General features: G+C 41.4%; 1 protein-coding gene across 1 annotated transcript in view; it reads right to left on the reverse strand.

Annotated features, from left to right (window-relative positions):
• Positions 1 to 15,716, reverse strand: part of tdrd12 (tudor domain containing 12) — a gene marked incomplete at both ends in the record, with an annotated part of 35,574 nt that extends 19,858 nt beyond the window's left edge. The window contains 18 exons of the mRNA XM_084059428.1: positions 358 to 486; positions 876 to 1,067; positions 1,941 to 2,068; positions 3,053 to 3,206; positions 4,365 to 4,550; positions 4,673 to 4,780; positions 5,611 to 5,683; positions 6,095 to 6,175; positions 7,888 to 8,073; positions 8,602 to 8,712; positions 8,832 to 8,947; positions 11,145 to 11,303; positions 12,528 to 12,613; positions 13,311 to 13,366; positions 13,787 to 13,906; positions 14,047 to 14,183; positions 14,927 to 15,091; positions 15,693 to 15,716. Of these exons, the coding sequence (XP_083915554.1) occupies positions 358 to 486; positions 876 to 1,067; positions 1,941 to 2,068; positions 3,053 to 3,206; positions 4,365 to 4,550; positions 4,673 to 4,780; positions 5,611 to 5,683; positions 6,095 to 6,175; positions 7,888 to 8,073; positions 8,602 to 8,712; positions 8,832 to 8,947; positions 11,145 to 11,303; positions 12,528 to 12,613; positions 13,311 to 13,366; positions 13,787 to 13,906; positions 14,047 to 14,183; positions 14,927 to 15,091; positions 15,693 to 15,716 (2,211 nt within the window). The remainder of the gene's footprint in view (positions 1 to 357; positions 487 to 875; positions 1,068 to 1,940; positions 2,069 to 3,052; positions 3,207 to 4,364; positions 4,551 to 4,672; positions 4,781 to 5,610; positions 5,684 to 6,094; positions 6,176 to 7,887; positions 8,074 to 8,601; positions 8,713 to 8,831; positions 8,948 to 11,144; positions 11,304 to 12,527; positions 12,614 to 13,310; positions 13,367 to 13,786; positions 13,907 to 14,046; positions 14,184 to 14,926; positions 15,092 to 15,692) is intronic.
• Positions 15,717 to 23,026: the final 7,310 nt, after the last annotated feature.

The raw sequence follows: 23,026 nt of genomic DNA on the forward strand, positions 1-23,026 counted from the left end.
GTTCAAATACTTTATTGATCAATGTTGCTCCCACTTTTTTATTCTTTTGAACAAAAAATATACAGCTTTCATGTACTATCTCTTATTAACATTGAACAGCACTTGTGCCTTTCTTCTATTTTATTTTATTATAATATAAGATGATGTTTGGCAACATAATGTGATGTATATTGTTTGTCTTTTGTTTTATGCGTTTTGTTCATATAAAATTGAAGTGAAAAAAAAAAAGAAAACGCCGGTACATGTAACCTACTGCAACACCCCTACTGTATCTTTCATGAGTACCATGCTCATCTGTGGTTACAGAGTACATGTTTTTCAATCGACACGGTGCAGTAAGTTAAAGCCTTTCCCCACCTTGTACACGTGTTCAACCTCCTTAGCAGAGTTGCCGATTATGAGGGTCTTCTGGCCTACGTCAGGGTGGAAATCCAATGCGTTTACCAGCGCAGTGATCTTGGTGCTCTCAAGACACAGGACGTTCATCTGTTAATGTCAAAGAAGAATCACAAACCCAGATTCATACTCGTTACTAGTTGGCTGTTACAATGGTGCAATGCACTTTGTTTGTTGGATAAACTAAATAAATATCACAATATATGCAACAACAATATGCAGGGTTTCTCCCGTAAATGAACCCATTAAGACCTGGAACGCATCTGTGTCACTTTAGATTTCTATGGCTATTCAGAAATAGCAGATATACAAGCTCATAGCGCGGCACCGAGTGCCGCGCTATGAGCTTGTAGATCTGCTATTTTTTTTAAATCTTGAAACATTTTTTTTTCAGATTTTTGTCAAAAAACTGTTAAGAATCGCCTCAGGTCTTAATGGGTTAACTTCATAAATGGGGAGCATGACAAAGGCAGACTGACCTGGTGCACATTGCCATAGAGTGCAGCCTCCTCCCTGACGGTGATGATTATACAGGGAGAGGTCATGTACGTGTTCAGCAGGCCCTCCATGTGACTGCTCCAGTGTTTCCCCACAGCCACGATCTGCTTGGGATAGAAGACCCGCTCCTCGCTGGACGTCACCTTCTGGAAGTGCTGCAGGATGGTGTGCATCTAAGATGGTAGGATAATGGCTTGGGTTATTCTTGTCAGTTCAGGAGCGCGCACAGTGCACACACCCAAAAATCTATATCCACCGTGCTGGATAAAAAGACAAATATACAAAGAGAATTTTTGAAACTCCCAATTACTTTATTAGATGGAGTAAAACGTTTTGACCTTTCGTAGGTCTTCCTGACGAAGACCTGAGAAAGGTAAAAACGTTGTACTCGTTTGACTGTGTGCAGATTCTCTTCCTATTTGTGTTATAGGCTCTATGCACAGCAGCCATATTGGACAGAAATTGGGCCTCTTCCTTACTTCCTTCACAGGAATTATCAATGATACTAATGAAGGCTCTGTTCCATTTCATGCACTACAGTGGTTCTCAAACCTTTTAATTTCAAGGACCCTAATAACTCCGAGAGTGTAGAAATGGAACCAAATGGACCCTTATGGGTCCATTTGGTTCCATTTGTACACTCTCAGAGTTACACACCCTTTAAGGTGACAACCCCCTCAAGGAATCATGAGGGTCCCTGGACCACACTTTGAGACCCACTGGTGCATCTTTCCAGTGAGTCCACATGCACAATATCAGCACCCTGACTCTGTTCGACCAGAATGGAACAGACCCTTCAATTAGTATCATTGGTAACACCTGTGAATGAAGTAAGCAGAGGCTCAATTTCTCTTCAAAATGGCTGCTGTGCATAGAGCCTATTATCCTGTCTTGGCTAAGGACCTGGCCTTTTCCATGTGGTGCAGTTGTTAAGCCCCCTGAAAGATCACAACAAGGTTGATAACATCAACCACAAAGTTGAGAATACAGTACACAGATGCACAATATCAAGCATAATATGGAACAACGTTATTCGATATACTCACCTCATCTGGTGCCTGGGTGAAGAGCATGTCTGCTTCATCCAGCACCAGGTGACAGAGCCGCAGGAACAAGCGCAAGTGGCAGGCCAGCAGACGGACCAGGCTGAAGGGTGTGGTCACGACCACCTGGCCTGGGGGGATGAGGGATGCAAAGGTTTATAAATGGTGCATTTATATAGCGCTTCTATCCGAAGTGCTTTATATTGATTGTGCCATTAACCCATTCACACACACATTCATACACCGATGGCGGAGGAAACCATGCAAGGCACCAACCTGCTCATCGGGAGCAATTAGGGGTTCAGCGTCTTGCTCAAGGACACTTCGACACTAACTCTAGGGGAGCGCCCCAGCCCGGGATCAAACTGGGAACCTTGCGGTTTACCAGTTCACTCTACCCGGCCACTCTACCCCTGAGCCACTGCCGCCCCCATTTAAAGCCCCCGTTTAAAGCAGAGGTGGGGCAGCCATGCATTTTTTATCAACTGGTACCGTATATAGATGGGGTTTGATGCCGAAATTCTGTTCCAAGTAAGGACATACACAGCCATCTGCTAGGACCTGTAAGTTGTGGGTTATGGTCGAGGCTGCATTATGCATCAGACAGCGTGTCCAACAGTCCATCTGTAGGAGTGTAAGGCTCCCATCTAGCGTCTATGACTAACCTAACAGTGTGTAGGGCTTTGTCCACAAATGCTGCTCAGAGCAGGATTTGTGGATTTGTGGAATGTTGTGAGCTTGTAGATCTTCTATTTTCGAAAAAACCTTTTGAACCTATGACATGCCCAAAATAGCGACGGCAGTTATAAAAAAGAAAAACATAAAAGACAACCATTCATTTCTTTATGTGCATAAAAAAAAAATGTGGACTTTAATATCAAATGATTGTCTTTTTTTGCATTATTCTGAATAGCAGCCAAGTGGTGGACATGTTCACCGTCAGTTTTACTGGCAATGGCAGATCACTCCAGCCTTGGAAAAAGCAAGTTAATCATTGCCCTAAAAAGGCTGTTTTTTACTTTAAAGACTGGATTTGGATTAAACATTTTGGCTACATGTGGACTGTGGTGTATGTGTGTGTAAATGTAAACAGACAGACACGCAGATAATCTTACAGTTTCTAGGAATCTTGGTCGCCGTGCCTTCGTCTTTGCCCACACCCACTAATAGAACCACGGGCTGGAGGGACTGTGTAGCGCGACTCTCCTCCAGAAGGTCATATACCGTCTGGGCCTTTTCCCAGCCATGACACAAAATCACTGCAAGAGGCTGGTGGACAACACAGGACAAAAGGTTACAGAAGTTAAGAAGCAGGAATAAATAGTACTATACAAATATAATGTAATATAATATAAATACAATTGTCCATATAATATACAGATAATTGTCGGTAGTAGATATCTAAAGGACAAAAACTACAAACCAGACATGTACAATTATTGATTACAAGATGCATCACGATGCCGACGATGGTTCTGAATGAATATAGTGACGTGACATAATTGATTATAGCCTATTAGCGACGATGTACAACGCCGATCAACACACTCGTGACTCAAAATAAAAAATGGCAGATCTGCACAACAGATGTACAAGCACTCAACAAATCTAGAAGGTCACAGCACATCGCAAAGTGATGCGCCATAAGCTTGTAGCTCGGCTTCACGGGTACATTTGGTTACACCGATTTGAACACAAGAGTTAAATGCACACGAGGGCTTTACACACATGACTGTTTCCGGTTTAAATCTGTTGCAGTGCCAATCAACTGAAGCTACGGGAGCCTGAATGAGATACGAGTATGACACTTTCGGGAAACATCATGGAGTAGAGTTCAGTGTTCAGTGAGTAGTTTTAGTCATAGTCTTTTGAATAGAATTCCATTTAGTTTGTCATATTTTAGTCACCAGAAATGTTTTCGTTTTTGTCTACTTTTAGTCGACTAAATCTACAGTTGATTTAGTCGACTAAAGTGTATTTTGGCGGAGCCTTGATGGCGTCGTAATGGCTGATTTTACACTTGGTTGCATGCTGAAAATAGCCGATCTACAAGCTTGCGACAAGTCGCAGCACAACGCGTTGTGAGCTTGTAGATCTGCTATTTTCAGAGCGCAAAACCCGAGCGCAACCAAAAGTAAAATGACTTGTCTTTTAATTCTACTGGATCTCTTCTCCACTAGTACCTCCCTAACATTTAGTCTAGTTTTTATTTGTTGATGAAATTGTCAATATATTTAGTCTCAGTTTTAGTTATCGTTGTGGTTTTTATTTAGTTTTCGTCAGTGAAAAAAGGTAGTCGACGAACATTTTTCGTCATAGTTTAAGACAAAATTAACACTGGTACAGTTATGCCTATTTGACAAGAACATTTGGTGTTCAATGTGCTATCTGCATGAAGGACAGATTGTGAAAAGAGTATGTGCTCACTCCTGCTTTGTGAGTGAGTGTGCTGTAGAGAGTGGAAAGCTGCACGTGGGCAAGGAAAGGTGGGATGTAGTTCATGGGGTCATCTGCAGTGTTGGATATCAGCATGGTGTCACAGCCGCGGGCCACTGCTGGCCAGCAGTAGCTCTCAGACACAGATGGGCCAGCATACTTCTTTCTTGTCAGGATCTGAACAGAGAGGGGTGCGTGCCAACACACAAGCACACGGCATTAGCTAGTTTGAACTTAGAAATAAGTCAAATAAAAAAAAGCATAGAAGGAAGTCACATGCAAAATGAGTCTTCTTTTACCCTGCGGACAATGTCCGTGATGGGAGCGTTGGCCAGACTGGTGCAGGGGTCCACAGTGAGGACGGAATGTACCAACACATCGTTGCTGCTGGGCTCAGTGGGAACAATCTGGAGGTGGAGGACACATCATCATTTAACAACTTTAACCCAACCTGGAGGTGGACACATTAACCCCCCCCCCCCGCCCCATGTTATTACAGGCCAATATCTTCTATTCGAAAATAGCCAATCTACAAGCTCACCACGTGCCACGATGCAATGTGTTGTAAGCTTGCAGATCCCCATTTTTTTTTGGGGGGGGGGGCAATATTTAAAATAGATTTAAATGGTAAACAAGGGAACCAGGAGACCTGGTACTGCCAGACCCCTAGTGGTTGAAATCTGAATGGCCGGACTTCGCATGACGTGTCGTGTGTGCTGAGGAAAAGAGGGACAGAGGAAGAGGAAAACTGTGGAAACACACCAGACTTTTTTCGCACACACGCACACACGATGCACACACGATGCACACACGCGCTTATACTGTACGCGCACTTTTAGATCCAGTCCTAGTTTAAAAGTCTGCATATGTGCGACTCGCGTATCCGCGCGCCTGGTGTAGCCGCTATCATTGATAATCACTTGGATCTAAACAAACGCGCTGTACGCACCACGCATATGCTCGCTTTGAAAATTCTGGTGTAGATCGGCCGAAAGAGGGACAGACCGACCAACCGACCGACCGACATAGCCTCATGGGGGAGCTGGGTCTGGCAAAAAACAAAAGTGAAAGAAAATCTGCAATGCAGCGTGTTGTGAGCATGTAAACAGTCTAGGTTTGCTATTCCTCGTTCGACTAAGTATAAAGGTTTTAAGTGGTTAACGTTACAATGCACATTGTGCCGGTTTAGTTTATGTACTGAAAGTGATGTATTTATGATGACGGAGAGAGTACTTACACCATCATCTGTTGAGTCTGTATCTTCAGAGTCTGGAGGATTCAGAGGAGCTGGATTTAGCCACTCGGCAAGTCTGAAATCCAAAGTAAAAATATGTCTGAAATTTGTTTCCATTCCAACATACATTACTCAGTATTTCAAAAGTCCTCTAGATTGTCAATATTGTCAGAAAAAAGCGTTAAAAAGAGTTTTATGTCAATGATTTTGTAAGTGTGGATTTATTGTATTAGAATCCCCATTAGCTTTTGCCATGACAAAAGCTAGTCTTCCTGGGGTCCGACACGGACGAACATTTTAACAAAAACATTAATTACATCAACTTTACAATCACTATAATCTAAATACAAATAGAAAATAAAAATGCAATTAAGCAGTATGAAATCTTACAACATACATTTTGTTTATTTTTTTTATATTTGTCATTACATTCTTTTAGCTTACTCTGAGACCTTTCTGTCCACTTCATACAATAGTGTGAGCTTACCGTGCACAGGCGTACACGTCCTCAGAGCTTGGCTTTACGTACACCTCTCCAGACAGGCTTTCAACTAGGTTGGTGGGAATGCTGGGGAGCAGGTGGTTTAGAAATTGGGTTAGTGTGCATGATTTTAAACATCTAATAAAGCCCACCCAACTTATAAATTGTCGGAAACCAAGACAGAACGTTGAGAGTCAAGACTATAAGGGTTGGCCAATATATCAATATTGTATTGGTAAAATATGAGACTACATATCTTCTGGAAATGTGGATATCATAATTTGTTTACAGGACCACAATGGAAACAAGCCCTTAGGTTTTTGCGTTATCCCATTGTATAATCGTACCACTGTACTATTTGCAAACTGTAAAGTATTCAATCAGTAATATGGCAAAATGTGTCTTTTCCTGGTTTTAAAAGCTGTATTATAGTTATTTCCTGAACTTACCTGACTGTTCTATCTGTTCCGTTATTTACCATTACCCACTTAAAGTTATTATTAGTTATTATACAGCCATTAATCTCAATGTGTACATTATTTTGTGAAAGAACCAATATTGTTGTCCTATCCATTTCAAATAGGCCGAATTGTCAAACCTATTGGAACATGCTTTCATGTGGTGTTGGATATACAGTCTTCATCAGTTTCCAACCGGAAGTGCCACTTGAACACAAACTGTTTAGGGGTGACAAAGCTGACATTGATGTGAGCAGGGCAAAGACAGACCCACTAAACCAGTGGTTCTCAACCTGTGGGTCCCCAAATTATATTGGGGCCCCCAGGTGATTAGCTTAATTATGTCCAACATAGTTTTCTCACTCAACAGTAAACAAACCAACATACAGTATAAGTGTATACACACGGTATCCGCACATTTCTAAAGTGACAATTTAAGGACTTTAACTCAGTGCCACACAACGAGATATCCCGAGTTTTTTATGAATGCCCTCAGTTTTATTTTTTTGGGAAAAAAACTTTCAGAACCCAAGATATCATTATCTGAAGATTTGCAGCTCCATCCACTCCTTGTTTAACTTATAACTGAAAAAGGCTGTATCTCGCTTCCTAAGCACTTTTGTTTTACTTTGAACAAAAAAAAATTGCTGGCACAGTATGAACACATTTTTTTATTTCATTGGCACTGAGAGAGTTAAGATCTTTTAAATACCAAATTGTCAAATATTACATAGGGGGCAAACATTAGCCGATCTACAAGCCCACAACGCCGCGGAGTGAGAGGCAATGTGAGCTTGTAGTTTGCCTATTTTCACAATAATTATCTGTGGAACCGAGTTAAACTAAATGTAATGCCTCTACTCCTACAATTCCAAGTACTTGTCAGGGTGGGGGAGGGGGGTTCCCAGTTCCCCAGGTCACTGCCTGAAAAGGCTGAGAACCACTGCACTAAACTAAAAGGGTACCGGGGGTCTGTCCTCTCTGGGTATCACGTAATGTCCAGCTGGATGGAAATAGTAGCCAGTCGGGGACTGGGAAACTGGGAGGGGCGCCAGGGTAGGTGACTGATGGCACATGAGTCTTAAAATGGTTTTAGACTGGCCTCCAAATGACAACAGGGACTACGCAACTCCATATTTGAGCAAGACCGATCAATATGACGTCAGTACGGCAGCCCAGTCTGGATCCGAGAGGAAAACCCCATATTTGGGCAAAGATTTAGGGTGGGGCACCCAGCCTGGTAGAGATTATGCGCCCCTTTCTCATTGCCTATCGACAAAATGAACCAGTCTGGGTTTACTTCAACTTCCAGTTGAAGTTCACAATGATTAGTGATCTTACTTTGTGTCTGGAGGTCCAGGGTCATTACTGGAGCACATAGGGTCATCCTTCGACAGGTCACTCTTCACAGACATGGGGTCATCCTTCGACAGGTCACTCTTCACAGACATAGGGTCATCCTTCGACAGGTCACTCTTCATAGACACACAGCTGGGTGTTGGAGACTCTGGTCTCTGGTGAAGACTTCTGAAATGAGAATAGATTCACTACAGTGGGTGTCTAGGTCAGTATCAATCAACCCCCTTATTATTATTATAATTTTTTACCCATTGAGACCTGAAGCCGATTCTACGTGTCTCCTAAATCTCAACAGTTTTCTGAAAAACGTATGTTTCTATATCAGTGGTGCTCAATCTTTTTCATGTCAAGGACCCCCAAAATGATATGTATTTGGCCACGGACCCCCATCAAAATATGTTGTTCCAGGGACCCCCCAGAAGCAAAGATTTGAGTTAAAAATGTTCGCTTTAAAAATATATATATATTCAAAGATTTGCACACATTTTCACGCTTTTTCAAAAATAGCAGATATACAAGCTCGGTGCCGCGCTATGAGCTTGTAGATCTGCTATTTTTGAATAGCCCAAAGTGTAAAAGAATGCTTTTCAGCTCAAATCTAAATATGACACAGTTCCAGGTCTTAATGGGTTAAAGGTACTACTGTGAAAAAACCTATTGAGGAGAAGCGTGAAAACAATGCAAACGTGAACCTACTCAGCTTTGGCATCTTGCAATTCAGCCATCAGAGATTCCACGGGATTGCTGAGCAAGGGTAAAGGGGAGCCATGTCCTCGATTGTCTAGCAGGCCATCGCCTTCTTCATGGCTGAAAAGACAAATATGCTTGAGCACCACCTTAGTACAAACAGAGATTTCTCAAATTTACAGTAGTAATAAATCCCTATAACTTGTGTCCCCGTTCACTTCACTTTTCTCTCATCTTACCAGGGAGCTGCAGGCATGCGTTGTGTGGCAGTGACAGTCCTTCCCTCATTCACCGCTGCACTGTCCTGTGTCATGCTTTCATCCAGTTCTCCATCCAGCTCCCCATTCAAATTTGTCTAGAAGAAATTCAGTGATTTAAGAGCTTAACTTATATATTTTTGTAATGAATGAAAATCCCTTGTTACGGCTTTATTGCTAGAACCTCAAACAAAAACGTTCAATTAATCCTAGACCCGCAAACAACGTTTTTCGATGTATCCATCTTAAACTTCCAGGAACCCACCCCCACTTAAATTATACATTATACCCTTTTAATATACAGAATTAATTCTACACAAACTTACATTGGGAACTGCCTGCTGCCGACCTGATCCGGTCAAAAACCTGAACAATCTGTGTAGAAGATAAAATTCATGGTTTTGTTTCCAGCATGAAGAATGCATATAAGAGGTAAAAAACGTGAAATCAAGATCAGATTTACTGTACCTAAATATATTCAGGTTATTGGTCAGAGCAGCTACCAGGGACGCGTCAGTGTCGGCAGCCTCTGAACCATCACTGATAAACACCAAGTGAAACAAATGATAAACACCAAGCCTTGGAACATATAGTACACGCGTGACACAAACATTATTGCCCAGTGTAGATCATGAAGAAAAACAAGTATTGTATAGCATGGGTTCTCAACCTTTTCAGGCCGTGACCCCCCAAAAGAATAAACTGGGTGGGGTATGAATATACTGTCTCAGTGGGGTACCCCACCCTGATAAGGAGTTGAGGCATTAGATTTTGTTTGACTTGGTTGCACAGATAAATATTGTAAAAAAAAAATAGGCTCACAACTTGTGAGCTTGTAGATCGGCTATTTTCACAATTTTTACCTCCATTATATTATTTGACCAATGTTTCAGTTTTTATAGACAGAGTATAGATTGTTGATTACTTTTGATGCAGGAATTGTCTTTTTCTTTTGAGGTATTAAAATCATGTGGGGACCCGGATCACAGGTTGAGAACCACTGGTATATTAGACTAGTAAAGAGTAGTAAATGTCACCTCTCAATGCCAGAAGCATTGTTGGCTGCATTCTTCGGAGATGTGCTAGCCAATACTTTCCTTGGATCCATGGGCCTCCCGGAGGACTGTGTGTTTTTCTCCGGGCTCTTCTGAAAAAACATAACCGCATTTTGAGATATTGATAACTGCAGAAGTTCTTAGAAAAGCTATGAAATCAGCGATATACCTCACCTCTCGCAATATGGAATTCATCAAGTCCCATGGTCCTGAGCTGGGAACTGTCATCTTTCCATTTGCTGAGGATAAATAAAGATTCAACTTGTATAACTCCCAAACCATCACTACCAAATCATGCAATGTCATCCAGTCTCATTTAACTCTAGATGGGCTACCATGAGTAGGCCTGTCCCAATTTCTACAGAATTGTACATTTTCTAACTCAACTATTCTCAAAAAGCCATACATTTTCATTGTATATTTCAGTTGTTCTGTGCAACTTTTATTTTAAGAAGCCGCAAAGCCAAACAGAAATGTTGCAACATTCAATACCACATTCAATGCCACAAACACAAAAAAAAGTATCCGTCTGTTTCATTTTAGATTATTTTGGCTATTCAAAAATAGGCAGGTATACAAGCTCGGAGCTTGTAGATCTGCTATTTTTTTAATCATCTTTTAATGTATATATTTTAAAGCGAACATTTGTAAAATATTTTGTTCCGGGGACCTTTGAGTTACAAATGTTGGCTTTAAAAAAAAAAATACATATTCAAAGATTTGCACAAATGTTCAAGCTCTTTCAAAAATAGCAGATCTACAAGCTCATAGCGCAGCACTCTGTGCCGCGCTATGAGCTTGTAGATCTGCTATTTTTGATAAGCCAAAGTATAAAATAATGGTTATAGCTCAAATCTAAAATGACACAGATGCGTTCCCGGATTGAATGGATTAAACCAGGGGTCTTCAACAGGGTGTCCGGGACCCCTAGGGCGTCCTCAGAGCTACTATAGGGGGTCCGCCAAATCTTTGTGTGGTATGATATTTTTTTACCTTAACCACTTGAACCCTAACATCCCTTTTCTGAGGAGAACTTTAGCCAAAAATAGCAGATCTACAAGCTCACAACGCCTCGCAGCGCGAGGCGTTGTGAGCTTGTAGATCTGCTATTTTTGGCAAAGAGGTATAGGTGGATTAAACACAATCGCTATAATTTGAGAGACAATTAATCGTCGAGTAGAGTTTCATGATCATGACAGGCACCGTGTCTGAGTGGAGTGATGGGTGAGGATGGTCTGACGGGGCAGCGGTTGTTGGAGAGGAACGTCTTGGTATCGCAGTAGATGTCGTGGGTCAGAAAGGCGGGCGACTTGTAGTCCTGGTTGCTGGTGTTGCCGTTGACCATATCCCTGGAGTAATATGCAAACTTCTTGGCAACGAGCTCATCATTCACATAGATCTGGAAGGGGGAAGAAAGGAAGTGGATAGGCTCTATGCACAGTAGCCATATTGGAAAGAAATTGGGCCGCTTCCACACTTCCTTCACAGGTGTTACCAATGACACTAATGAAGGCTCTGTTCCATTCTGTTCAAACAGAGTCAGCGTGCTGATATTGTGCATGTTGGCTCACTGGAAACACTACACCAGATGGCCCTTTACGGGTGTGTAACTCTGAGAGTGTACAAATGGAACCAAATGGACCCTTACGGGTCCATTTGGTTCCATTTGTACACTCTCACAGAGTTATGGGGGTCCACTGTGCTACACTAAATGGAACAGAGCCTTAATTAGTATCATTGGTAAAACCTGTGAAGGAAGTAAGGAAAAGGCCAAATGTCTTTCCAATATGGCTGCTGTGCATAGAGCCTATTGCTTTTGAAATGCACACACACATCACAATTGGTAAGGTTTTTAGTATCACTATGGAGGGGAATCCCAGAGATCAGTGGTTCTCAACTCCAGTAAAGTACTAATAGTTTTCCATTCTTTTCGGTAATTAGCTACACTAGACCATAGCCGTCGGGGGATATGAGCACCACGTGCGCGTCATGGTCCGCTTGTTTCACGGATGTGGCAATACGCTTGTTTGACGCAAATGATTTGGCAACCCGGGAGCCAGCGAAAACAAAAACGCTAACAAACAGCTGACATTTGGGGAAAGCGAAAAACGGGCTTCGGTGTTCCGTGCACCTGGTAATAATGGTCAATGGCTGTGTGCAAATGCAGATCAATTGCTCCAGCCACTGAGGAGAACCGGGCAGAAGCGATTTTGAGCACAGAGAGACAGAGCCACATAAGATAAGATACACACATTACTTCCTGATAAGATGGCTAGAATAAATGAAAAGAAAAACAGCTGTATTGTTTAATTGATTATAATATAGGGATAGGCAACAACATTCCTAAAATGTCAATAGATTACAAAATAGTAAAGACAGACGATTTATAAGAGTTTGTAGATCAGCCACTTTCAGCGTTGTGTGCCAAAGTATAAGAGATTAATTGATTTGTTGATATAAACAATATATAATGCAGTATATTTTATTTATATATATATATATATATATACACACACACACACACATTAAGAAGGTCTGTGCTTCTGCATTATTCCATTAATCAAAAAAGTTATCGATAGCAAATAGTCGATAGGTGCAGCCCTAAATGTGTGCAATACTTTACTTTGACATCCTTGATGGTCAAGTAGAGCTCAATGGCAGTAGAATCAGCCTGTGTTTCATGCAACACTGCCTCAGTCTGGGTAGAAGCTTCAGAATAATTAACAGACAAGTATCAGCACAAGCAAAAAAAAGAGGGGAAAAAGTTAGTGCTTAATATTGTGTCAAATACATTATTGTACCAGTATGTGATACCAATACGTATTGCATTCTCTTGACTAGATGTATCCGATTGGAAAACCAGTCAGTGCACTCGTTTTCACCGATGGAGGCACGCCGCCTGAGGGGGACTTGAGCCACGAGAGGCACAGTCGAGCGGGCTTAGGCGAGTGAGTCGCTGTGCCGAGTAGGCATTTAACGATTCACTCAACTCCAGATACGAATCACAATACTAGGTTTTAAATATTTCTCTTAAACAAATCCAGTATTTTATTTAAAAAATGTTTTACAATACTGTGTTTTCCCTTATCCTCTTTTCAATACAGTAGCAATACAGTATTGAAAACACTTTTCAATACAGTAGCAATGTACAGTAGCAATGTTCAACTGCCGCCTGCGCGGGAGGTGAACTCGGAAAAAAACTAGCACTCCATTTTCAAGCTGACTGGTTTTCCAATCATACTGAAACATATCCATCCAACAAAGGAGTGTGTTGATGTGTGTTTTTTTACAGGTCACTTGCTAGGGCAGCATCAGCTAGACTGCAAACACCAGGGCCTGATGTATGCAACAGAGTATTATACATCTATCATTTATGTACTGTAGCAATAAGGAATAAAAGGCAAACCTTGTAAGAGGTTGTGAAGATAGCGTGTTGCAGACATGTCCCACTGGGTGGATGGTCTGGACAGAAATAAACATGCTTGTTAACAATGGCCAAATAAACAGAATTAATTTCAACTCTGCATTGCAAGACCATGCTTGAAATATGCAGAACTGTACATCTCCACAAGCATGATGAAGACGACTTAGGGCCCTAATTTAGGGGAAAGCACAGTCAACGGTGTGATAGGTAAGGGCATGGTGACAGAAGTTATTCTCCAGTGCCAAAGTGCCAAGGTGCATTGCTTAAGGCTGAATATAATCAGTGGGTGAGTTGCAGGTGGATTCAATCTAATCAAACGATCACTTAGCATGACCTTTAAGTGCGATCGGCATACTGGTTATTTACACAATGTCATGAAAGAAAGAAACATCTGAGCGTTATCTGAATGTCATGTTTAATCTGACATTGTGGGGGTTATAACAATTGCCATGTCTTACATGAGTTCAGCTTTCAGTCCATCCAAGGACACCTGCAGTGTTGTGGGATGAAGTCCAGAAAGGTGGAACTTCTTTACCCAGAAGGGCAGCTGCAGGACTTTCTCCACAGGAGTGCGAAGCCTGATGAATTGAAATGGGTGGGAAGGAACATTGTTATTCTTTGCATACAAGAGTCATGCACTGCAAACCTTTGCAAAGGTGTCAAAATGGCACACATCTAAAAAAAAATGTATATACGGCAGGGAAATATGGTTACTTACTCATCACACTTGACACTGATGTATGTTCCATGGTCTACCAGGTAGCACATGGCATGCTTTTGGTCAGTGTTCAGGTTGATGGACTCCACCACGGCCCTGCACCAGTTCCTCACGGACGACCAGTACACCACGCAGATCTGAGGATGAATAAAAAGGGCTGGTGGTGATATCTGGCCCCGTTTAAAGCTACACTACACATTTATTTTAATTTCTTCACCATTATAAGCTCTTGAGCTGGTGATTCAATACTAAAGGTTTATACTGGGATGGGACAGCTGAGCTTGGATTCCCATTTCATGGTTCCCAGGTTAAAGGGTTCATGGGAGTTAATTATCACATACAATACAGCTGATAGCAACACTGAAGGCAGTGACATTGTTGTACCTTGAGATTATTCTAGAGTGTTGATAAAAAAATAAGATATAATCGTAATATGGGCAGTTCCGATAGGCTCTATGCACAGCAGCCATATTATCACTTCCTTCACAGGTGTTACCAATGATACCAATGAAGGCTCTGTTCCATGTAGTGTAGCACAGTGGTTTACACGACCCCCATAACTCTGAGAGTGTACAAATGGAACCAAATGGACCGTTAAACACCCGTAAGGGACCATTTGGAAGCCCATGAGGGTCCCTGGATCCCAACTTTAGACCCACTGGTGTAGCAGCAGAGTGTTTCCAGTGAGCCAACATGCACAACATCAGCACCCTGACTCTGTTTGACCATGAATGGAACAGAGCCTTCATTAGTATCATTGCCAACACCTGTGAATTTCTTCATACCATGGCTGCTGTGAATAGAGCCTATTGCCACCATGTCCGATTCATAAAAGGTTGTCTTAAATACGTTTATGTTACACAGAATGACATCCTTGTACCTGCCCTTCCTCTACAGACATTAGTTTTAACGTCCTCTGCACGTCTTGGTTGACGTTGTGATACAGGAGATTCATTTTCACTTGCAAGTCGCCATATCTCGCAGAAGTGTCCCCTTCTGTCAGACCCTTGACAATTCTACCCCAGAGGCAGGAGGGATTCTCAACCTGTAGATGAGGACAAATATCATCATTTCAATTCAATTAGAACCCAATTACTGGCCCAGCAACAATTAGAGGATCAGTCACATACAAGTAATAGTACTGTAAATCACAGATCAGTGATTAAAGTCATAACATCCATTTTAGTAGTGTTTTTTGGCAGTAGGTATATTGTCTTTTAGAACTGTGATTTGCAGAATTTAGTTTGAAACTAAATCTGGTTAATTGCAGCTCCAAAACAGATCAGTGATTAAAGTCATCACATCCATTTTAGTAGTCTTTTTTGGGAGTAGCTATGTCGTCTTTTGGAACTGATTCCCAGAATTCAGTTTGAAACTAAATCTGGTTAATTGCAGGTCCAAAAAGAATGCTGCAGTGTCCTATAACACCAAGGGTATTTTGGAAAGCAACATCTACATTGCCTGTATAGACATTATTTAAAATACATAAAAACAGTTCCAATGAGTGTCAGACACATATTACATATTACACACACACACACACACACACACACACACACACACACACACACACACACACACACTATGTGGAATGGTTGTGAACATGTGCAGTGACAATTTGTATCAAAATATATATTTTTTTTTACCTTCAAAATCTGTATTTCCAGCATTATGGCCTGGCAGTCAAGCTGATGACATTCAAAAGCCTGGGAAACAGCAACACTGCAATAGAACAAACAAAATGAGTATAAGTCTATAACTTTCGACTTTCATCAACACTAAGCATGGCTTCCATTCACATAGATAGAAAACCAAATCAACTGCCTAACGTAACACAGCCATGTGCACTTCCAGTTCCAACTTGATGTAAGTATCATGTCAACCACAAATCAATTCTGTCTCAATTAAAATTGCTATCCGTTTGTCAAGACCTTTTTCCAACAAACAAACTTGAAGAAAATGAGGATAGTTGGTACGTGTTGCCTCGTTCTTCCCAGCCTTTTCCACTGAGACTGAGTTATAAAACCTTTTCTCCTGCATCAGCTGGTTGTCTCTGGTACGAGTTTTTTTCTTTTTTTTTTTATAATCCCATAACCCGGAAGTTTAGATCCCATAGCGCGGAGAGACGGCCGCTCGGACTGTGATTGGTTCGTTTTGGTTTATTGGGTGCTCTGCTTGTTGATCCGGTCTGGGTCCAGACCGGATACGGAAACGGTGCATGCATGTAATGTGAGCGGGCAAATTTCCCGACGCAGTGGGCGGGCTATAGACCGGATCAGAGCAATTAGTAGGAAATAGAAACAACAGGGGCTTTCAGCAGTACCTGTGTGTGTGATGATGAACTGACGAGGATGTCGCTCGCTAGTCGCCAGTATAATGCAAGTGTTACAATTAATAATCTGTATATTTGCCAATGCTTGCTAGTTATTTTTTATCCCCCATAAATCCAACGGCCAGGATGAAGAGTGGAGCTACTTAATTATTACAACAGGTGCGTAGGTAGGCTGCTCAGTCTGTGAGAGAGCGAGCGGCGAAAAAGGGTGGACAGCGCCATCTGTAGGTGAATGCATGTAGTTGCTGGGGATTCAATTGTTTGTTAAATTGTTCCAAGTTGATTGATTGAATACTTTTTTACAGTGGTTCTCAAACTTTTTCATGTCAAGGACCCCCAAATTGTCACTTATTAGCCCGCGGACCCCCATTTCAAAAGATATGCCACATGCCAGGGACCCCCATAAGAGAAGATTTTTTTACGGCTCTATCAGTGATTCTCAACCATAATTTAATTTCAAGGACCCCCATTTTGACATGCATTAGGGCTACAGACCCTTTTTTAATGGCATTTCTATCACTTGGACCGCAATTCATATAGTAAAATCTATGTCAATTTAACTCTGAGAGTGTACAAATTGTTCCATTTGTACACTCTCAGAGTTACAGACCCATAAGGGTCCATGCATTTGGTGCCTAATCTATCATTTAGCTGGGGACCCCCTGGAACTCCCTCAAGGACCCCTTGCTGAGAACCAATGCTTTATTAGACAGATCAACCCCTCCCCCATTGGTTCTAATAATGGCACTGGCCTTTCATCACCGTCATCCAGCAGCTTCATTTGAAAGTCTAAAACGTTTGATTTGCTTGATATAAAAGTTGTATCAAATTTGGTGCAGCCTGCTGCAACACGGGACATTTTGTGCCCTCAGAAAGGCCCTGCACGATGACGCGAGGTTATTGCGTGGTTAACCATTTAAACGTCCAATTCAAATGTGTTCTTTAAAAGGATAGCGGGACACATATAAGCCCACATCGCGACACGTTCTGGGCTTTATATATGTTTAACAACTTTTTTAATAATTAATCCACTTGCCCGGGGTGAAATTGTAGTTCTATTTAAGTTAAATATAGAACTACAATTTCACCCCGGGTTAAATAATTTAACACAAACTTAACATGGCCTGGCTGCAAAGGGGGTTTCACTTGTTACAAAACAGCCCAACGGTCAGATCTAGCAGCAAACGTGTTGGACCCTGAGGCTGCTTAACTCCATTAAGAACCTCTCACTCTGAAATGCGTTTCCAGAGGCCCCACACCAACATTATGTTTAATACTTACATTTCTTTATGGTTCTCTCCCTTGCATATCCTGTTGGCCTAGACACCAACTGCTGCTGCTGCTGCCACTTAGGATTTATCCACTGGGATTAGATCAAAGTTTCTGCTAAATGCCTAAATTGTAAATTGTAAATTCGATGTTTTAACACCGATACAGTGTCCGATCGAGGAGCCGAACAAAAGCAGGTTTACTCTTATGTACCTTTACAAACTGTAACAATAATTTACCACCTTGCAGATGGTTTATTTGTCACTCATACAGGTACTGAAGCAACGAATGCTTTACCGACCTCTTCACGTAGGACCTATTTAAGTGGTGACGTGCGAGCCCAGCTGATGAGCATAGTGTTAATTTGGGGTGTGTCTCATTTAGGTGCTTCTCTGTGCCAGCCAGCGTCAGTGGTGGAAAAAAGTACTCAAATCCTTTACTTCAGGGGTCTTCAACGTTTTCAGGCCAAGGACCCCCTAGCCGAGAGAGAGATGAAGCAGGGACCCCCTCTATATTGTATAAAATTGGGCTTCAGATTGTAGTTTTTTTTGTTTAACTTAGTCTGTTATTTTTCCCCTCTACACCTATACCACTTTGCCAAAAATAGCAGATCTACAAGCTCACAACACCTCGCGCTGCGAGGCGTTGTGAGCTTGTAGATCTGCTATTTTTTGGCTAAAGTTCTCCTCAGAAAAGGGATGCTAGGGTTCAAGTGGTTAAGGTAAAACAAAAAATCACATCACACAAAGATTTGGGTCCCAAAGGGTCCCTGGCATATCTTTTGAAATGGGGGTCCGCGGGCTAATAAGTGTCAATTTGGGGGTCCTTGACATGAAAAAGTTTGAGAACCACTGCTGTAAACAACGTTTTCATACACGGCACCCCTGAATTACATTGATACTTTACAGCACCTTTTACATGTATGTCATATATTGCGGTACGTAAATCTTTCCCCCTAAGATCCAGTATCCTCACAAGGAAAACTTGACATACTGTCTGTTTCCATTAAAGGACAGATTGAAAATACTACTCGACGTTTAACCCCAGCATCCCCATTCTGAGGGGAAACATTCACCAAAAATAGCAGATCTACAACAACGTGACACGTTGTGTGAGCTTGTAGATCTGCTATTTTTGGCACAGAGATTTGGAGTAGACTGAAAAAGAACGCACCAAGTACAGTGCAACTCAGGTTCCGTTTTACAAAGTCAAATATGATCAAAGTGTTCTGCGGCACCCCTGCACTCATGTCATGGCACCCTAGGGTGCCACGTCAGCCACTTTGATAAACCCTGGTCTACTATCACAGTGGGGTCAGCACTATATTCCCTCAGTTTATAGGGGTTGTTGGGGGTTGAGGGAACATAATATGGCTGAGGGAACATAGGCACATGCTCCCACCACAGTCCAGTATTGGAAAGGAACACTTTGCCCAGTTTTTATATTTTTTAGGTGTTAAAAAGGTCTTAAAAGTCTTTCAATTGTAACTTCAATGTCATCTGGCGGACCCCCCCCCCCCCCCCCCACCCTGACAAGCACTTGGAATTGTAGGACTTGAGGCATTACATTTTGTTTGACTCACTTAACAAATATATAGTGTGAAAATTGCAGATCTACAAGCTCACAACACTTTGCATTGCGAGGTGCTGTGAGCTTATCTATCGGCTATTTTAAATGTTTTAAATTACTTGACAATTTGGCCAATGTTTGACTAGTTTTATATTTTTAAGGTATTAAAAAGGTCTCAGAAGTCCTTAAATTGTAACTTAAGTGTCATCTGGGGGACCCCCCCCAAAAAAATCAGTGGGGACCCCCCTGGGGGTCCTGACCCACAGGTTGAGAACCACTGTTGTAGGCCACACCCAGTCAGGTGTTGAGGGCAGGTCTACAGTCTGTTGTAGGCCACACCCAGTCAGGTGTTGAGGGCAGGTCTACAGTCTGTTGTAGGCCACACCCAGTCAGGTGTTGAGGGCAGGTCTACAGTCTGTTGTAGGCCACACCAAAGATTGTTAATTTAGCAAGATACGCATTCTCCATTGGAGCCACTAGAGGCGAAGTGGTACACAAATCCTACAAATGGTCTCCTATGTAGGCATGGTTGTCTTCTCCCCCGAAGACCCCACCACCCTCCCCCTCCCCTCTCCCTGACGTTGTCAGCCCCTTTAAGACCGGGCTGACAACGTCATATGAATGTGTATTTGTGTATTTTCTTCATTAAAGAAAATAAATGCTTTACATGTTTGAAAGCAAACTGTTATTGGCAAATATGCTTTTAAGAAACCTATGAAATTCCCACTACAAACACACATCATTCAGTCTTATGCTAGATGTGCTCCTGTTTCTGCTCAATGTTAACCATATATATAGAGATATATAACTATAATTATAAATATATATATATATATATATATATATATATATATATATATATATATATAAAATATTATATATACCTTATAAATAAAAGGCCCTTATTTATAAGGTATATATTTTACCACTATAGACCGTAGTATGTTTAGAAAATTAGCATGAATGTTATGTTTAGCAAAATGTTATGATTCCCAAATCATACCCCATCAACCAAGATATATTATTGAGCATTGGAACACACATTTTATTTAATTTTGAATATGTCCATACTCCATAATGATTTTCACGTACTATATTCCCATATATAATCTCAGTTAATCAGTTTTAGAACATCTTATAGGGACAGAGCATAGAGTTAAAAAAAATAAGGGACAGAGCCCTCTATGTCTCGTCCGTCAGACTGCAGATGGACTCTTCAGATATCTTCCCAAATCTCGCGAGAGTGTGTTGATGGGATAGAGAAAGGTCGATAACAAAGTAGATTTTCTCCTAATATGTGTCTCTAAAAAAAGCCATTTTAGAATGAAAATCTTGTACATATTGTGTGGCTTGTGATGATTGGGTCCAATATTTAGTTCAGTATCCATGGAGCTAAGGAATGGTTCAGAAGCTGTGTTCACGTTGACTCTTCCATTGGAATCAATAGACTCCAACTTGCTTCCTGTCTCCTAAAAAGGTGTCCACCTATGTCACGCAGAAACGGGAAGTAAACCGGAGATTGCGTATCTTGCTATATTAAAAATCTTTGGCCACACCCAGTCAGGTGTTGAGGGCGGGTCTACAGTCTGTTGTAGGCCACACCCAGTCAGGTGTTGAGGGCGGGTCTACAGTCTGTTGTAGGCCACACCCAGTCAGGTGTTGAGGGCAGGTCTACAGTCTGTAAAGTCATTCTACTTCTCCTGCTGTTCCTTCATCCTTCAGAGGCAGCAAGACAACACTGGTAAGTAAACACAACACTGAATACATGAAATGAACACAATACATTTTAACCCTTTAAGACCGGGAACACATACTGTGTCTTTTTAGATTTTTAGCTATAACCATTGTTTTATACTTTTGGCTATTCAAAAATAGTAGATCTATAAGCTTATAGATCTACTATTTTTCTTTATTTTAATCATGAAAATTTGTGCAAATCTTTGAATAGATATATTTTTAAAGGCAACATTTGTAACTCAAATCTTTGCTTCTGGGGGATTCTACAACTGTCCTCTAAATCCTAACAGTTAAAAATAATATATGTTGCTCTATATGTCAGTGGTTCTCAAACTTTTTCATGTCAAGGACTCCTAAAATTATATGTATTTGGCCACGGACCCCCAAAGTTCAGGGTTAAATTTCAGTGGCAGTATATTATTAGATCACACATAAACATGTCCTGATGCCATCGGTAGTTTTATGAAGCACAAATGTGATCATCAACTGACTGAGAAACTGCAGGTTGATCTAAAATGCACCTTTTCTCTGTTCTCCTGAGGGAGAGAGAGATCCTTATACTTTTTGTCTATGATCTGTTTCAGTGACCTCTCATCATGTTCAGATGACCTCTCATATCCTTCAGTGAGTGGCACAGAGACACTACGTTGGTACAGTAAGTAAAAACAAACCTTTTAATAGGCAGACATCTATGATCAATAATAGGAGGAGGAACGTTGGGAACATTATTTTATACTTTCCATTTAAACTGTCACATCCGCTTCTGTTACAGAGCAACGTTAACACAAATGTATTACTGTAGAAACAACTGTCTGGTTGAGCAGTGTGTCTGCGTGTGTGTGTGTGTGTGTGTGTGTGTGTGTGTGTGTGTGTGTGTGTGTGTGTGTGTGTGTGTGTGTGTGTGTGTGTGTGTGTGTGTGTGTGTGAGCGTAAGACAAAGAGAGAGAGGAGGGAGAGTGTTTATTTTTTTAATCTGTTTTATATTCATGTATGTATATTGATGTAATTTAATGTTTTTTCATGCAATATTTCTTATAAGGTGTTTTTGTGTGGACCCCGGTAAGAGTATTGCTACAGCTAACTCATACATGTATGTTAAACATCCAAACCTTATCAGAGCTCTTTGAGTTAAAGAGGAGAAGTTAATTGACATATTAAACCTTTTGAGACTGGATTGTTTTGCAGTGCAAATAAACACCCGACCTGGTGTTAGAGGCCGGCTTTCATTGGTCTGTGGTGTTAGAACCCGGCCTTCATTGGTCCGTGGTGTTAGAGGCCGGCTTTCATCGGTCTGTGGTGTTAGAACCCGGCCTTCATTGGTCCGTGGTGTTAGAGGCCGGCTCGGCCCAACAAGGGTCTGTAGTTTATCACCATAAGTCCTACCTGAGGCCTGAAACCACATTCATTTAATCTGTAACAGGAAGGGTGGGCACCAAAACATTCTGGGCACTAGGGAAAACTGGGCACCTCTGAAGAGTGGGCACTAGACCTCTGAAGACTGGGCACTAGGGAAATGTGGGCACCAAAAGAGGAATACTTTAAGTCTGGCATGCGTATTGCTTGAATGCAACTATTCAGATGATTGTTTTTTTTTTCATCCAATGTATGTTTTGTAATAATAATCAAACTCTACAAAGTAACTCAAAGTTTTCAAATAATTGTAGTGGAGTAAAAGTACAATATTTGCCTCTGAGGTTTAGTGGACTAAAAGTAAAAGTACTGAAAACTGGAAATACTCCAGTAAAGTAACAATACCAAAACATTTTACTTAAGTGCAGTGCTTGAGTACATGTACTTAATTACGTTACATCACTGGTCATAGCCAGTTGGAATGTGTGTGTGTGTGTGTGTGTGTGTGTGTGTGTGTGTGTGTGTGTGTGTGTGTGTGTGTGTGTGTGTGTGTGTGTGTGTGTGTGTGTGTGTGTGTGTGTGTGTGTGTGTGTGTGTGTGTGTGTGTGTGTGTGTGTGTGCGCGTGTGTCCAAGAGAGAGGGAGGGAGAGAGAGGAGGGAGAGTGCTGTTTTAAAATCAGTTTTATAACGTATGTTGTAAATGCATGTATATTCATGTCATTT

The sequence above is a fragment of the Gymnoscopelus microlampas genome (genome assembly GCF_963454915.1).
Source record: "Gymnoscopelus microlampas genome assembly, chromosome: 6".
Classification (NCBI taxonomy): domain Eukaryota; kingdom Metazoa; phylum Chordata; class Actinopteri; order Myctophiformes; family Myctophidae; genus Gymnoscopelus; species Gymnoscopelus microlampas.